The sequence below is a fragment of the Mchenga conophoros genome, linkage group LG8, assembly GCF_057382185.1.
Source record: "Mchenga conophoros isolate Kocher_MC1m ecotype Shallow Benthic linkage group LG8, M_conophoros_male_GT1.1, whole genome shotgun sequence".
Classification (NCBI taxonomy): Eukaryota; Metazoa; Chordata; class Actinopteri; order Cichliformes; family Cichlidae; genus Mchenga; species Mchenga conophoros.
Window position 1 is genome coordinate 23,802,632 of NC_140533.1, and position 18,044 is coordinate 23,820,675.

At 38.1% G+C, this 18,044-nt stretch overlaps 1 protein-coding gene across 10 annotated transcripts in view; it reads left to right on the forward strand.

Moving 5' to 3' along the window:
* Positions 1 to 18,044, forward strand: part of sdk2b (sidekick cell adhesion molecule 2b) — a 325,205-nt gene that overhangs the window by 247,555 nt on the left and 59,606 nt on the right. The window contains exons 1-4 of one of the 10 annotated variants that reach the window (XR_014893657.1): positions 737 to 6,245; positions 6,411 to 7,223; positions 8,172 to 8,540; positions 8,722 to 8,844. The exons of 5 other annotated variants lie outside the window; for them this stretch is intronic. Coding sequence is in view for 2 of the 5 variants with exons in the window: in XM_085285117.1 (XP_085141243.1) it covers positions 771 to 6,509; positions 6,670 to 6,780 (5,850 nt within the window). In the remaining 3 variants the exon portion in view is untranslated. Of the gene's footprint in view, positions 1 to 736; positions 7,224 to 8,171; positions 8,541 to 8,721; positions 8,859 to 8,944; positions 9,344 to 18,044 lie in introns of those variants that run through there. 4 more of the 10 variants (XR_014893655.1, XR_014893656.1, XM_085285116.1 and 1 more) reach the window with 4 other exon arrangements.

Here is an 18,044-nt window from a genome sequence, read left to right on the forward strand (position 1 = left end):
AAGGTCAAAGGTCACAGTCCCAGAAGCTTAGATGGCAAAAGCAGAAGGAACAGGTAAATCTTTCTCAGACCGGTGAGCAGGTAAAGGTGTCTGTTACAAGTATTCCCAGTCCAGAAGTGCAGCTCAGCGTTCAGACAGCCGCAGTGTCTTATGCAGATGTGGTAAAGAGAGGTGTTTGCTCATCATCAGTGCCAAATGCTAAAGTACAGCAGGTAATCCAGACTGAACCCCAGGTAACTGTGCAAACGCAGCATGATGGAGAAGCTCCACGACCGTCTCATGTACAGGTTACAAACAGTGAAAGTCATCCACGAGTGAGTAGCATCTGTGCGTCTCGAAGCCAGGCCAATGCTAAGTATGGAAAGTACCGGAATCAGCAATGCATGGCGAACAGTTTGGTTTTCCTGTCATTCTTACACGAGGATGAATTCATTACCAGAGCAGATCTTAACCGTGTGTTGGACAAAGGCCATGCCGTGTACTCAGATGCCAGAAAGAGGTTTGTGAACAGCGTGTTTCTAGCCTGTGATGAACTTCCCACTGTGATCATCAGCCGCAGACACGAGTATCAAGTCGACATGTCTCAGTTTGCTCATTATGGCACATTTGACGGTACAGATCATCTTCCGAGCCTTGAACAGGGACTACAGCGTTTGGCTTCAGAGTTTCGCTATGCTTTGCTAGTCATGGGAGGAACAGTCATCGCAGTTTGCAGGCTGACTTCAGGTGAATACGCATACTTTGACCCTCACCCACGTAGGTCTACAGGAATGCCATTGTCACTAAGTGTAAGTGGTGGAACTGCAGTTATGTTGAAGTTCACACGTCTTAACGACATGATTGACAGGATCAAACGTTTGTACAGAATGTTTAGCATCGCACCAACCTGCGCTTATGAGCTACAGCCTGTTGAGTTCCACAGTGAAAACGTTGCTGACCAAAGAAATGCTGATGAAAACAGACAAACAGCTACAACTGTTCCAGCACCAGCTTTAAATGAACCTGAATTTGAAACCCCAAAGTCCACTGAGCAGACACATAAAACTGTGGCCGACACTTTAGCTACTGAAGTGATGTCATCCAGAATGGATTATTCAAATGAGCCAGCTGCTGAGCTGAACAATTCTGATTATTTAGAAATAGAAACCTCTGCATCTTCTGTGAGAGAACCTCAGGTAACATCAGATTCTGTTCCTCAGAAGGATCCAACCGCTGCCTCCTGTTCAACAAAGACAACACAGGAACTTTCACATAAACTGCTGAAATATAGTAAACAGGAAAGGAAAAAAATGAGGAGAAGATCATTGGCCCAACAAAAACTACCAAAAAGAAAGGATCCTGATCACAGACAAAAGAAGACTGTGTACAAAAGTAATCTATATAAGCTAAATCCTATATATAGACAGAAACAGAGGGAACATTTGAGAAAGATCTATAAGGAAAGAGTTGATTTTAAGGAAAAACAGAAGGCGCAAATGAGAAGGATCTATAGAGAAAGTGCTAAAATTAGAGAGAGAAAAAGAGAACGTGTCATAAGGATGTATAAAGAAGATTCTTCATTCAGAGAAAAGCAGAAGGAACGAATAACAAGAACATACAGAACTTGTGCTGAATTCAGAGAGAAACATAAAGCTTACATGAGGTCATATGTTTCTAACCTATATAAAGAAAGTGTAGAATTTAGACAGAAAAAAAAATGTTACATCACTAAACGTTATGGAGAAGAGAGACAATTTCAGCAGCAACACAAGGATAATATGAGAGAACGAATGAGAGTAAAATATTGGAACAGTTTTTCTTTTAGAAAGATGCATAATATGAGATGTGCAATGAAAATAAGAAGAAAATATTGTCAGATGCATCGACCAGCTGAAAGTTTACAGTGTTATCCAGAGAACAGTTTGATGAATGAGGCCATATCTCGTTTCAGATCAAACATTAAATCAGCACCATCTTATGTTTGTACTGTTTGTCTAAAAGCTTCTTTTCCTAATCAGGTGAAAATCTGCAAAAGAGAAAATTACTCAAAACACCAGACTGTAGCTCAGCAGTGTCTAACTGGTAAATTTGTTCATGTGTGTGATGAAGCATGTAATGATCACTGCAGCTTTCCTGTTGAAAGAAAAAAGGAGTATATCTGTCACACATGTCACAGTTCCCTCAAAAGTGGACGCATGCCAAGGCTTGCTGCTGTCAACGGTTTAGAACTGCAGGATATTCCAGCTGAACTGTGTGATCTCAACATTCTGGAGAGACATCTGATTGCCAAATGCATACCTTTTGCTAAGATTATTCCACTTCCAAAGGGCAGACAAAGACTCATACGTGGTAATGTGGTGTGTGTACCATCTGAAGTCCAACAAACAGTTGACTGTTTGCCTCGGTTAAGAAACCATTCCCAGATCATGAGGATAAAGCTGAAAAGACGACTGTGCTACAAAGGCCATCAGCTGTTCCAGACTGTCACCTGGTCTAAACTGATCGAAGCCCTGCGTAAACTCAAACAGATTCACCCACAGTACACAGATATTGTTATCAGAGATGATGCATTGCTTTGTGATCCAACGTTACCTGATGATGACAGCAGTGATGAAGCCAGCATGGGAAGTGATGATTATGATGAAGCAGATTTAATGGAAATTGACAACTATGAAAAAGATGCCCTTTTGTGTGAAAGTGAGTCTCAAAGTGACCAAGATATTAATATGCAATCCTGTGATGAACAACCAGAGGAACAAAATCCAGATGAACCAGAAAGTGATTTGAACAATGGAGGTTTTGCTCTAGAAAGCTGTCTGCAGCCTGTTGACATTTCAGAAGAGATTCTCTGTTTCACTGATAACACGTATTGTGTGGCTCCTGCAGAAAGAAACAATCCTGTCAGCTTCTTCAGAACTCCTCATTTGGAAGCCATGGCATTTCCTGTGCAGTTTCCTACCGGTCAGAATACACTGGATGAAAAGAGACTTCTTAAACTCACACCAAGTGCTTACTTCAAGTCAAGGCTTTTTAACATTGATGCAAGATTTGCTAAAGACACAAATTACCTGTTTTTCTCACAGTTTGTCACTGAAATACACTTGGCTAATTCCAGCATGACAATACAGCTAAGGAAAGGTAAAACTATGACCAAAGATGGACGCAAAATCACATCAGGAATGTTACAAAGTAAGACAGAAGTAGAGAAGCTGGTAAGAAATAAAGATGCAATCAGATTTATGCAGCCACTCAGAGGAACTCCAGCTTACTGGCAGAAAACTACCAAAGATTTATTCAGTATGATTCGTCAAATAGGAACACCTCAGTTCTTTGTCACTTTTTCTGCTGCTGAGATGAGATGGCCTGAAGTGATTCAAGCAATAAAGAGACAGCAAGGTGAAGAGGTTGATTTTGAAGCCCTGGACTGGTCAGAAAAGTGTGAAATTCTAAGATCAAATCCAGTAACCACCATGCGGATGTTTGATAAGCGTGTTGAGGCTTTGTTCAGAGATTTGCTTTTTTCTCCTGCACAGCCCCTTGGTGAGATCATTGATTACTTTTACAGAGTTGAGTTCCAGCACAGAGGTAGTCCGCATATACACATGTTGCTGTGGATTCGAGAAAAGGTAGAAGCAGATGTGGATGACGACCAAACTGTCTGTGACTTTGTGGACAGATACATCTCAGCTCAACTCCCTGATCCAGAAAAGCAACCTGAACTGCACAAAAAAGTCACTGAACTACAAAAGCACAGCAAGAACCACACAAAGACATGCTTTAAGAGTGTGAACTCTGGTTGTAGATTTGGGTTTCCAAAACCACCATCCACAAGAACAATGATTGTGAGACAGGATGAGGATTCAGACACTGAAGCTGCAAAATCCAAACTCAGACCTTTGTTGAACCTGCTGAAGGAACCTGAAGCTGCTTCCCTCACCATAGAGCAGATTCTGTCACGATGCAACTTGACAATGAATGAGTATGAACAATGCCTCCAGAACATAAACAAGAAAACAGCTCTGATTCTGAAACGTGACCCAAAGGACTGTTGGATCAACAATTACAACCCAGACCTGCTTGAAGCCTGGAACTCTAATTTAGATGTCTCATTCATTTTGAATGCCTATTCATGTGTAGAATACCTCTGTAAATATATAACAAAGAAAGAATCTGGCCTCTCTGAATACCTGAAGACAGTTATCGATAACTCTGATAAGAACACCGTCAATGAATGTGATGAAATGAGAGCTGTGATGCAGGCTTACTCAAAAAAGAGAGAGATCAGCGCACAGGAGTGTGTGACTCGAGTCTGTGGCCTAAAAATGAAAAAATGTTCCCGCAGTGTTGTATTTGTACCAACAGATGATAACCCAGTAAAAATGAGTCGGCCCATGAGCTTCCTGGAAAGCACAACACATGACAGCTGTAATATTTGGATGACAAGTTTGAGTGATAAATACAAATGCAGACCTGAGACCCCAGAATATGAGGAAATGTCACTGGCTGATTTTGCTGCCTTGTGCAGGTTGGTGAGTGGTCCAAATGAAGGAAAAGATGTGCTTCCTCTTCTAAACCAGCTTGGATTTGTACAAAGGCGAAAGAATGATAAACCAGCTATAATCAGGTATTACCACTGTTCACAGGAAAAAGATCCTGAGCAATATTATGGTCGACTGTTGAGACTTTACCTTCCACACAGATCAGAGCAGGAACTGAAACCACAAGGGTTCCAAACCTATCAGTCCTTCTACAACTCAGGTTTTGTGCGACTTCCATGTTCAGACCACAGTGAGTCTGTGAAACGGATTGTGAAAAGAAATAAAGACAAGTATGAGAAGAACTCTGAGGATATTGAGAGTGCACTGGAAGAGTTTGAACAAAATAGGGATGTTGTGATCGATGAATGGTGTAATCTTGCTCCTGAATCTGAAGTTGTGAGGCTGCAATGTGATGAGAATCTTCCTGAGAGACATTCTGATGATGAGAACGAACAGGAGAATGTCCCTGACTACAGTCGTCAGTCTGATGCTGTAACAAAGATCAGAGCCATCAGAGAACAACCTGCAGTAGATCCAGCCGTGGTACGTGTAATGTATCAGAATCTGAACCAGAAGCAGGCCTGCGTGTTCTATGCCATAAGAGACTGGTGTATTCAGCGAGTTTGTGGTTTGAACCCAGATCCATTTTTCTTCTATATCAACGGTGGTGCAGGAACTGGAAAGTCACATCTGATTAAATGTATTCACTCTGAAGCATCAAAGATCCTGAGCAGACTGCCTGATAATGCAGAAGAAGCTGACATATCAAATCCAACTGTTTTACTTACTTCATTTACCGGGACAGCAGCTTTTTCTATCAATGGCTCTACATTACATTCTCTACTGAAACTACCCAGGAGTCTGAAACCACCCATTCAAGGACTTGGTAACCAACTGGATGAAGTCAGATCTGAGCTGATGAATGCAGAAATTATTGTTATTGATGAGATTTCAATGGTTTCAAAACCCCTTTTTGCTTATGTGGATGCAAGACTGAAACAAATCAAAGGCACTCAGAGACCTTTTGGTGGAATGTCAGTTTTAGCTGTTGGAGATTTTTACCAGCTGCCACCAGTGCGACAGTCTAAACCTCTCTGCGTTTACGATCCAGAACAGATTGACCTATGGCAGGAACATTTTCAGATGATCACTCTAACCGAGATCATGCGTCAGAAAGATGATGTGGCCTTTGCAGAGATGCTGAACAGGATTAGAGTGAAAGAAAAGACAGAAGAGCTTTCTCAGTGCGACAGAGATTTGTTGTCACAGGCTGTGACTGCACCAGAAGAATGTCCAACTGAGGTCTTACACATTTATGCCACCAACAAGAATGTGGAATCCCATAACACAGATACCCTGAAGAAGCTTCATTCAAACATCATAATCATCACTGCAGACGATTTCCAGAAGGATAAACGTACAGGCAGAATGGAACGAAGAGACAAACCATTTACAGGTGGGAGAAATGATTTACCTGACACTCTGAATGTTGCTGAAGGAGCTCGAGTCATGCTGACCAGAAACTTGGACACACTAAACGGTTTAGTCAACGGTGCTTTTGGTATACTGGTAAAGGTGGTGAGATCTGAAAATGATGGACACATAATCAAACTGGGGCTCAGAATGGACAACCGGCAGCCTATGAGACACAACCGCAGTGCTAATGCAGCATCTGATGATCTGGTTTACATTGAGAGAGCAGAGGAGAGTCTGAAGTTTAAAGGAGCGGTACGCAGACAGTTTCCTGTAAAGCTAGCATTTGCCTGCACAATTCACAAAACTCAGGGTCTTACAACACAGACAGCTGTAGTTTCAATGAAGAACATTTTTGAACCAGGTATGGCTTATGTTGCTCTCAGCAGGGTGACGTCTCTCAGTGGACTCTATTTGCAGGACTTGGATGAGAAAAAGATTTACTCCAATCCCGAGGTAACTGCAGCGCTCCAAACCATGAGACAAGCCAGTGTTGAGGAAATGATGCCTCTTCTTCAGGTCAGAGAAACAGCCAGCAGACTTGACACTCTTACACTGATCCATCACAATACAGAGGGTTTGCCATCTCACATCAGTGACATCAAGAGTCATCATGAAATGTGTTTAGCAGATGTTTTGTGTCTCACAGAGTCTCACCTCCAAGGCTCCTTTGTTGCAGACAGTCTTCATTTGGACGGCTACACCATGTTCAAACGCAACAGACATGTGTCCTACACAAACTTTCCTCACATGGCCAGCAGAAGTGGTGGGGGAGTTGTTGTGTATTTGAGGAATCATTTTCAGGTTCAGGTAAAACAGTATCTGCATAATGTCACTGATCTTGAGTTTTTAGTGTTGAAGGTTCAGGCTCCATTCCCTGCACTCATTGCTGTTGTGTACAGACCCCCTGACTACAGTTTGACACCATTCATGCAAAACCTAGTAAGTCTTTTAGATTCCCTTGAAATAATGGACTGTCACCCAATCATTGTGTGTGGAGATTTTAATGAGAACCAGTTGCAGAGTGGAAGAAAACAGATTCTGGAGCAGTTTCAGTCGAGAGGGTATTCACAGCTGATCACTTCTGCCACTACAGACAAGAACACCCTGCTTGACCTCATTTTTATTTCTCAGCCAGATCAATGTCTCCATTCCGGTGTTCTGAGATCATACTACAGTTACCACAACCCTGTGTTTTGTGTCCTGTCCTCGAGCCAATCATGAAGTCGTCTGGTGAGTTTTGAAACAATTACAGATCATGTTTGTTACAGAGTTTACTGATTGTAGAGTATGAAAAATATTTTTCATTGGAAAAAATTGTCTTCCCTACTCTGTCTGTAAGAAGACCCTTTCTTATTGCAATGTTATTAATCATGTCACCAAATCATGGCTGTACTTCATGCAGAGCCGGGAGATCTGCTTTCTGTTATCATGCACCTCAGATCTGAAATATACTGCATTAAACGGACATAATTTATTTTTTATTCTCATGTTTTAAATGACTAAATCTACTTATACATTTTTTCATGGATGTTAATTGTCATCTCCTTTTTTGATACTTTTTTTACTCTGACGTATGTATCTCAACAAACGAGATCTTCCCCTCCAAGATGCTTTCAAATATGAAATAGTAAATAAATAAATCACAGATAAATGCAGGTATTTATTATGGGTCACATGAATAAATACAGACAATTATATTTTCTTGATTATAGTAAATTTTGTAGAATCAAATGTTTTTGGGATGAATGAGGTTTTGCTTATCATGTTTTACAGGTAAAAAATGTTAAAAGTTTTAAACTATCTTTAGGCTACCAGAGATGTCTATAATTATACATTATGTAGAGAAAAACATTTTCACAGCTTACAGAATTTGTATAAAAACTAATTTAGAAGTACATGGAAAGTTTCTGCATCAATTTTCTGACTTGGCCTTTATCCGGGTGGGTTTGGGTTTGGGTGGATAAAGGCCAAGTCAGAATTCTCTGAGCAGCTGGAAAAAGCTGCTAATAAACAAAGACATCAGAAAGCGGGGGCTTTAGGTGTAGCCCCCGCTTTCTGACGCACTAATTAGATTTAGTAACTGACACCCCATACCAGCATTATATAGACACTTGGGGGCTGAGATGGGTGGGTGGGGAGGGGGGGTGGGTGGTGTTAAAAGCACTTTATGTTTTGTAGATGTATTTTTTTCAGACAGGGCACACACAGTCCTGTTTCCTTTGTGGGGAAACCTTCAAACTTCACCATCCTCAGCTGAAACAACAACATCTTAACACCATCTTCATGAACTGCTGAGCCAAACCTGATCCATCAGTGCTGGACTGCACAGATAACTACATGCCACACAGAGACTGCTGTTTTATGAACTGCCATACCAGTGTGTCTTCAATGGAGAAGATGACACACCCATCACCTGACCTCCTGCCTGATCTGGAGACCATCATGATGCTGCCACACTACACACCTCTGAGACCATGAATGATGACTCCTACTGAGGAAACTGTATTTCCTGTCAGAGATGCTCAGTGATCCTCAGAGCAGAGAGAGGTATCATTCTTTATCTTTGATAAAAAATGTCAGTGTTTTTAATTCAATTAATTAATTAAAATCCTGTTTAGTGCATAAATAATTCCACACTCAAATGATTATACTTGTTGACACTTTTTGAGTTTTAATTCACATTATGGATTACAAATCTATGCTTTTTCTACTCTGTCTCTCTGTGCAGGTATTGCTGTCTTCTGAGTTCTTCAGTGTCCCAACTGAGACATTCAAACCTCATTGCAGAGCTCATGTCTTTCCTCACCATCATGTGAGTGTGAGATTGCTCTGGATTCTGGTTATGTGGCCTGCAGCACCTATAAGGTATTTCAACATTGTTCATTGCATAACTTATTTGTAGTTTTTAGGCCTTAACACAAATAAAATGTTCCTTTTTCTGTATTTTTTAGAACAAGCTCGTCCAGTGTGCCTGCATTCCAGCTTCTTAGACTCTACTCAAGTGGACAGAGTATCAGTGTTTGGCCACTCTTACAGACACCGACTTCTGTCAACTCACTGCTACTGATCAGGCACCTGACTCCAGGAAGACAGAGGGCTGCAAGCCTGTCATCGTTTCCAGTGTGGCTTTGTATTCTTGGGGTAGCATCAGATTTTTCCCACAAATATTCAAAGGTAACACTTATTTTAAGCGTAGTTATTAAGTCAAAAGTCTTCCCTTGTGTTAATTTTATTTTTTTTATTTGTTTTTGTTTTCTTTTAGATTTATGTGCACTGATCGGATGTGGTGGAGCTTTGTTAACTGTGTGGAAAACATCTGTTTGTGATGATATTTACAATGAGGCTTTAAGGTGACAGTTTCCATGTAATTTCAATCCTTTTACTAAGCAAAAACATGTTTGCAATTAACATATTTTTTTTAAGTTTTGTCTTCTGGATTTCTGGTTAACATTCCTCTGTGACAGCAAATACTAAACTGGTCCAAGTACCCAGCATATCATTGGTCAAAGGCAAAAAGGACCACATGTCACACTAGCAATGAATTATTGACTGTGTTTGTGTCATCAGATTTAACTAACAATATCAGACATATGAAACTGAACTCTGGATTAATGTGCAGATTTTTTTTGTGTTTTTTTTTTATTGTTGAATAATTATTTTGTAGAACAAACCCAATCTATTTACCCAAACAATGTAACTTGTTTGGGTAAATAGTGGATTAATATATCTAAGTCTATAAGTATAGCAAGCTGAATTCATACAGACACACAGCTCTAAATCCTGGATTGTAGGATGTACAAAAATGATCATGTGATTATTATGGACATTTAAATAACTATATCTATTGAACCATTACATGTATTCTTTTTAGAAATTACACAATCTCAAAATGTGAAAAAAGAAAGTGTTTAAGAGAATAAATAATGTGGGTTTGTATGAATCCTGCCTTAGTATGGGGTGTCAGTAACTACATTAGTATAGAGTAGGTCTAACAGTGGTTTTCCACATCTGCTCTAATACAGCAGTCCCCAACCTTTTTTGCGCCACGGACCGGTTTATGCCCGACAATATTTTCATGGACCGGCCTTTAAGGTGTCGCGGATAAATATAACAAAATAAAACTAGTACCGGTACTGAAAAAAAGAAAATTTATTCATAACACACGTGAAAAGACCCAGGAAAACCGAGTTAACGATAAAAACGATAACAAAATAACGCTGAAAACCGATAAAAACCCTGAAAACTATACATTTCACACCTGAGCCTCATCTCTCGCGGCCCGGTACCAAACGACTCACGGACCGGTACCGGTCCGAGGCCCGGGGGTTGGGGACCGCTGCTGTAATATATATAGATAATGGGTCAGACATATAAAGTCATTTTGAAAAGTTCATAAAGGTCATTTATATGTGTTCCTCTTTATCATTTTATATCAGGTCAAACAGCTGACTTGAGTTTTGATCAGAGTAGAACCATAACATTCATGCTAATGGTTCTACTGTTTACAGTTACTTTATGATGGATTTCACCCTGGTCACAGCACTATGTGAAAAGCTGTTAGAGGTAAAGTTAAGCCAATTAATACCTCATCATAAGTCACTCTCTAACGCAAAGCAGTGATTATTTTTCACTGTAATTTATTCCACAACGATGTTCTTTATTTGATCCTTGTTTCTTTAAATATGCAAATCGATTGTTCAGCTGTGTGACTCTCCACACCTCAAATATATCACAATGTGGACTTCATTTTGACAGTATTTTGTAGATTGGTACCATATTTATCATCAAATCAGGAAACTGTAAACTAATTGAAAAAATTAAGCTTGTGAAAATTTTAATGTGGCATAGGAACATGTTGTTTATCCTTGCCAAATGGTATTTACACAAAACTCCAGCAAATCAGAGGATATATTTTTGTCTCTCACTTGCTATATATGTGTATATTTTTGCAGTTAATAGCCTATCATGTGTCTGCGCATCTTAGGGCCATAAACATAAACATGGCAAACAAGGATATGTTCACAATTCCAACAGATGCTTCAATTGTTTGTATAGATTTTAGATCAATTTGATTTGCATTTTCTATTAATATTTTTCTGTTTGTCCCAAATGGTATTTTTATTTCTTTATGCCATTATTGTAATCATTGGAAACAACTGAGTAAATATTTTGTATCATATGTTTCTAAAAATATTTGAATGTTCTACTTTTCTACTACTGGTTTTCTACTTTCTAAACTTTCTGCCACTTTTTGGCATTTCAATAACATTATTTTTGGGTGTTTTAATCTCTGACCGCAGCATCTTGTGCATTTATTACCTAAATGTTGTTTGTGTGGGTCTTGCCTTTGTTATGTTTTTTTGCCATTTTTAGATTTCACCAGCTGTGCAAACTCGCAATTTTACCTTGGTTTTGTTCCACATTAGTTTATCTGCCGGCACGTTTTCTTCCTTTTCTAATGTTTTTGGTAATTTTTCACAGTTAAACAAGTAACTTTGAGGTTACTTCAGCATTTTCAGCTGTTATCTGTTGACAGTTTTGCCTAATTATTACATTTCTGCAAATTTCTAGCAGTTCTGATAAGTTGTAATATTTCTGCCAAGTTTTTAATTTTCTACTAAATTATATTATTTCTGCTAGGTTACACTACTTTTGTTTGTTATGTTATGTTAAGTTGTGTTATTCTAAATTATTGCATTTCTGCTAAGTTATTACATTTTTCTTAACTTGATATTGTTCTGCAAAGTTATTAAAATTTCAGCAACTTTTTAAACACTGACTTTGATTTCTTCAGCTTCTTCAGCTATTTTCAACTATTTTCAGCAGACAGCTTCAGCTTTACAGTTTCCTCTAAGTGATTGCAGTTCTGCTAAGTTATTACATTTTAGCAAAGTTCTTTTGCTTCTGCAAAGTTTTTACAATTTCTGCAACTTTTCAGCTTTTTCAGCTACTTTTTGCAGACAGCTTCAGCTTTAAGCATCCACACTGCATTTTCGCAGGAAATGCAAATTTTTCTAGTTATTCTTCAAGTTGCTCGTTTTTCGTCCGCTAACTACTTCCACAATTTTTGTGCTATTTTCACCGTTCAAATTTTAAACTATTCTGCTATTTCTGCTAATGTGTGCTATGACTTTTGGTATTTTCTGCTATTATACTTTTTAAAATATTAAGCTTTTTTCCTTTAATTTGTCCCATTGAAATGAATGGGAAACTTCTGCAAACTTCTGCAATTCTGCTAAATTTTGCTTGTTTTTGAAACTTAACTACTTCCTCATACTTTCGCCTAGAAAAACCATTCAAACTTTAAAATGTTCACAAATTATTGGGCTATTCATGTATGATTCAGCTTTTTCAAATCTTTTACCGTTTTACTTTTATGCCTCTTAAAGTTTTCAGTTGCAAAATTGTGATTTTTCACAAAATACATGCGTTGTTATGGTTGCTATGCTCTTGGCTTCCAGTGTGACACTGAAGCTTTTGCAGTCTTCTCTTCATGTCCGAACAACTTCTTGCTACTTGCTCATTTTTCACTCAACTTCCACAAATTATACATCAAAACGTAGGTATTTTTGCTGGCTTTCAGAACATGTCACTATCATTGTTGTGGGATTTATAGAATTTTCGCAAATCTCCTCAGACCAACACAATGTCAGAAAACTCTCCATATAAAGTGAATGGAGAGCTTGTTCAAAATCACCGCTGGATTTCTATAATGAGAGGCATATTCGAATCGTCATATCTCCTTAACGAAGCAAAGTTAAGACATGAGGCTTGTCCCGGCATATCTTCAGACACCCCTGACGCTCACAATTCAAGAATTTCTTTCTCACCTATTACCGTTCTGAAATGAGTTGGACTTGTTTGAGGGTAGGAAATTTGTCCTTCGCTCAGATTTCTTCAGATTTCAAACCCTGGAAATGAACCACTTTTTTCTCTCGTCATAACTTTTTTTTGGATTTCCACAGAGACCTGAAAATTTCCATGACTGTTCACCAAAGCCTGCTGTCTCTTACGGTGAAAGAATGATATCGATACTCCAAACAGATTTCAAGTTACAAAGCGTTGTTTGAGGGCAAGTCAAGGCAGTTTTTGCTTCGCTCTGCTCAGTTATGGTGCATTAGAAGTCAAATATCTTTAATAATTCATATTTTAATGATAAATTGTAAACACTGGAAGATTCCCCCATCTCTTCTGAACAAAACGGTGTAAGAATGACCGCTCTAGCCCCTACGGTTAGGAAATTGTGGTCATTTGTTTGAGGGGAGTCGTCACTATGAGAAATAGACTGCAATAATCCTGTGCCTCTCTGTGCTGCGTGTGTAAAAAGATGCACCTTTTTTGGCGGGAAAACGTAAACAGCCACTCTGATTGGTGGATTTAAATTCGGCAGCTCTCTCCCTCTGTGTCTGCCCCCTGTGCATTTGTGTTTCAATATGCCTCCATATTTGTAATTTTGTAAGTTATTACTATTCTTCTAAATCATAGTATTTCTGGTACTTTTCGGTACTTGTGTTAAATACAGTATTTCTGCTAAATTATAGTATTTCTGCTTTTTATACTATTTGTGCCTAATATAGTATTTCTGCTTTTTATAGGATTTGTGCCTAATATAGTATTTCTGCTTTTTATAGGATTTGTGCTTAATATAGTATTTCTGCTAAATTATAGTATTTCTGCTTTTTATAGTATTTGTGCTAAAACATAGTATTTCTACTAAATGTAGTATTTATGCTTAATCATAGTATTTCTATATATTTCTATATATTTCTGCCAGGTCCCCAGGCAGCCAATCCTCTGTGAGGACTTAGACATTCAAATTTTCAAATCAGGGCCTGCACGGTTTCCCAGCCAATCATATATGTGTCCTGAGGCATTGAAATTTACATATTGGGGCCTTCATGGCTTCTAAGCCAGCCAATCATATCTGAGGGCTGAGGAATTCAAATCCACAAATCAGGGCCTGCACAGCTTCCCAGCCAGCCAATCATGTATGTGGGCTCCAGGTATTCAAATTTGCATATTGGGGAATTCGTGGCTTCTAAGTCAACAAGTCATCCATGTCATATATCTCTAAAAATTCATATTTTAATGATAAATTGTCAACACTTGAAGATTCCCCCATCTCTTCTGAACAAAACGGTGTAAGAATGACCGCTCTAGCCCCTATGGTTAGGAAATTATGGTCATTTGTTTGAGGGGAATCCTCACTATGTGAAATAAACTGAAAGAAGCAGGTCTATGTCTCTGTGCTGCGTGTGTAAAAAGATGCACCTGTTTTGGCGGGAAAACGTAAACAGCCTCTCTGATTGGTGGATTCAAATTCAGCAGCTCCCAGGCTGACCTAGAAACTTAGTCCTCTCTCCCTGTGTGTGTGTGTGTGTGTGTGTGTGTGTGTGTGTGTGTGTGTGTGTGTGTGTTTAGTGGGAGAGAGAGGACCCTGCCCTTATTTGGCAGCATGTCATTGTAGGATTTAAATTGAACATAGTTAGACTGGTTGACTGGATTAGAGCCTGTGTTTGTGTGTCCCTCTGTGCATTTGTGTTTCAATAAGTTATTACTATTCTGCTAAATCATAGTATTTCTGGTACTTTTCGGTACTTGTGCTAAATACAGTATTTCTGCTAAATCATACTATTTCTGCTTTTCATAGGATTTATGCCTAATATAGTATTTCTGCTAAATTATAGTATTTTTGCTTTTTATAGGATTTGTGCCTAACATAGTATTTCTGCTAAATTATAGTATTTCTGCTTTTTATAGGATTTGTGCTTAATATAGTATTTCTGCTAAATTATAGTTTTTCTTCTTTTTATAGTATTTGTGCTAAAACATAGTATTTCTACTAAATGTAGTATTTATGCTTAATAATAGTATTTCTATATATTTCTGCCAGGTCCCCAGGCAGCCAATCCTCTGTGAGGACTGAGACATTCAAATTTTCAAATCAGGGCCTGCACAGTTTCCCAGCCAATCAAATAAGTGTCCTGAGGCATTCAAATTTGCATATTGGGGCCTTCGTGGCTTCTAAGCCAGCCAATCATATCTGAGGGCTGAGGAATTCAAATCCACAAATCAGGGCCTGCACGGCTTCCCAGCCAGCCAATCACATATGTGGTCTCAGGCATTCAAATTTGCATATTGGGGAATTCGTGGCTTCTAAGTCAACAAGTCATCCATGTCATATATCTCTAAAAATTCATATTTTAATATTAAATTGTCAACACTTGAAGATTCCCCCATCTCTTCTGAACAAAACGGTGTAAGAATGACCGTTCTAGCCCCTACGGTTAGGAAATTACGGTCATTTGTTTGAGGGGAGTCGTCACTATGAGAAATAGACTGCAAAAATCCTGTGTCTCTCTGTGCTGCTGCGTGTGTAAACAGATGCACCTGTTTTGGTGGGGAAAAGTGCACAGCCTCTCTGATTGGTGGATTCAAATTCACCAGCTCCCAGGCTGACCTAGAAACTTACTTCTCTCTCCCTGTGTGTGTGTGTGTGTGTGTGTGTGTGTGTGTGTGTGTGTGTGTGTGTGTTTGTGTTTGTGTGTGTGTGTGACAGAGAGAGAGAGAGAGAGAGAGAAAGCCTTTTAATGGGATGATCCCATTGTAAGATTCAAATTCAATATATTTAGACTGGTTGACTGAATTGGATCTTGTGTGTGGGTCTCTCTGTGCATGTGTGTTTCCTCATGTGTACATATTTGTAATTGTGTGGCAGTCATAAATTTTTTTGCTGATTTTTGTCATTTAACAAGTATATTTGAGGGAACCTCAGCATGTTCAGCATTTTTTCAGCTGTCCATTTTGCTTTTCCAATTTTTCTGTTTAACTTATTACTATTGTGCTAAATCACACTATTTCTGCTATTTTATAAGATTTGTGCTTAATATACTATTTCTGCTTTTATAGGATTTGTGCTTAATATAGTATTTCTGCTTTTTATAAGATTTGTGCTTAATATACTATTTCTGCTTTTATAGGATTTGTGCTTAATATAGTATTTCTGCTTTTTATAAGATTTGTGCTTAATATAGTATTTCTGCTAAATGTAGTATTTATGCTTAATCATACTATTTCTGCTTTTCATAGGATTTGTGTTTAATATAGTATTTCTGCTAAATTTAGTATTTCTGATTAATTATAGTCTTTCTACTAAATCATAGTACAGTATTTCTGCTTTTTATGGGATTTGTGCGAAAACAAAGTATTTCTACTAAATGTAGTATTTATGCTTAATCATACCATTTCTGCTTTTTATAGGATTTGTGCTTAATATAGTATTTCTGCTAAATTATAGTATTTCTGCCAAATTATAATATTTGTGCTAAAACATAGTCTTAATTTAAAATTACAATATTCATAGTTCATCACAGTGTCTCTGGTAAATCACAATATTTCTGCTCTGTTGTACTATTTTTCTAAATCATAGTGTTTCTGTAATGTTTAAGTATTTTTGGCTAAATATATTCTTTCTGTTATCTTATACTATTTCTCCTAAATTCTTGTATTTTTGAGAAGTTATCATGTTTCTGGTAAGTTACAATATTTCTGCTAAATTCTGCTATGCTATTGTATTTCTGCCAAGTATTATGTTTCCTCTAAGATATTGCAGTTCTGCTAAGTTATTCCATTTTAGCAAACTTCTTTTGCTTCTGCAAAGTTTTTACAATTTCTGCAACTTTTCAGCTTTTTCAGCTACTTTTTGCATACAGCTTCAGCTTTAAGCATCCACACTGCATTTTCGCAGGAAATGCAAATTTTTCTAGTTGTGTGGATGCTTTAAGCATCCACACTATTGAGTTCCTGTTTCTCTTTATTCTTTATACTTTATTATTATTATTATTCCAGTTGCTTCCGTACACTTTTTGGCACTTAACTACTTCCACAATTTTCAGCCGATTTTCACCGTTCAAATTTTAAACTATTCTGCTATTTTTGCTCTTTCTTGCTATGATTTTTGCTATTTTTAACTATTATACTTTTTAAAATATTCCACTTTTTTCCTTTAATTTGTCCCATTGAAATGAATGGGAAACTTCTGCAATTCTGCTAAAATTTGCTTGTTTTTGAAACTTAACTACTTCCTCATATTTTCACCTAGAACAACCATTCAAACTTTAAAATGTTCATAAATTATTGGGCTATTCAGGTATGATTCAGCTTTTTGAAATCTTTTACTGTTTTACTTTTATGCCTCTTAAAGTTTTGAGTTGCAAAATTGTGATTTTTCACAAAATACATGCGTTGTTATGGTTGCTATGCTCTTGGCTTCCAGTGTGCCACTGAAGCTTTTGCAGTCTTCTCTTCATGTCCGAACAACTGTTTGCTACTTGCTCAATTTTCACTCAACTTCCACAAATTATACATCAAAACGTAGGTATTTTTGCTGGCTTTCAGAAAATGTCACTATCATTGTTGTGGGATTCATAGAACTTTCGCAAATCTCCTCAGACCAACACAATGTCGGAAAACTCTCCATATAAAGTCAATGGAGAGTTTGTTCAAAATCACGGCTGGATTTCTGTAATGAGAGGCATATTCGAATCGTCATATCTCCTTAACGAAGCGACTTTAAGACATGAGGCTTGTCCCCGAATATCTTCAGACACCCCTGACGCTCACAATTCAAGAATTTCTTTCTCACCTATTACCGTTCTGAAATGAGTTGGACTTGTTTGAGGGTAGGAAATTCGTCCTTCGCTCAGATTTCTTCAGATTTCAAACTGTGGAAATGAACCACTTTTTTCTCTCGTCATAACTTTTTGTTGGATTTCCACAGAGACCTGAAAATTTCCATGATTGTTCACCAAAGCCTGCTGTCTCTTACGGTGAAAGAATGATATCGATACTCCAAATAGATTTCGAGTTAGAAAGCGTTGTTTGAGGGCAAGTCAAGGCAGTTTTTGCTTCGCTCTACTCAGTTATGGTGCATTACAAGTCAAATATCTTTAATAATTCATATTTTAATGATAAATTGTAAACACTGGAAGATTCCCCCATCTCTTCTGAACAAAACGGTGTAAGAATGACCGCTCTAGCCCCTACGGTTTG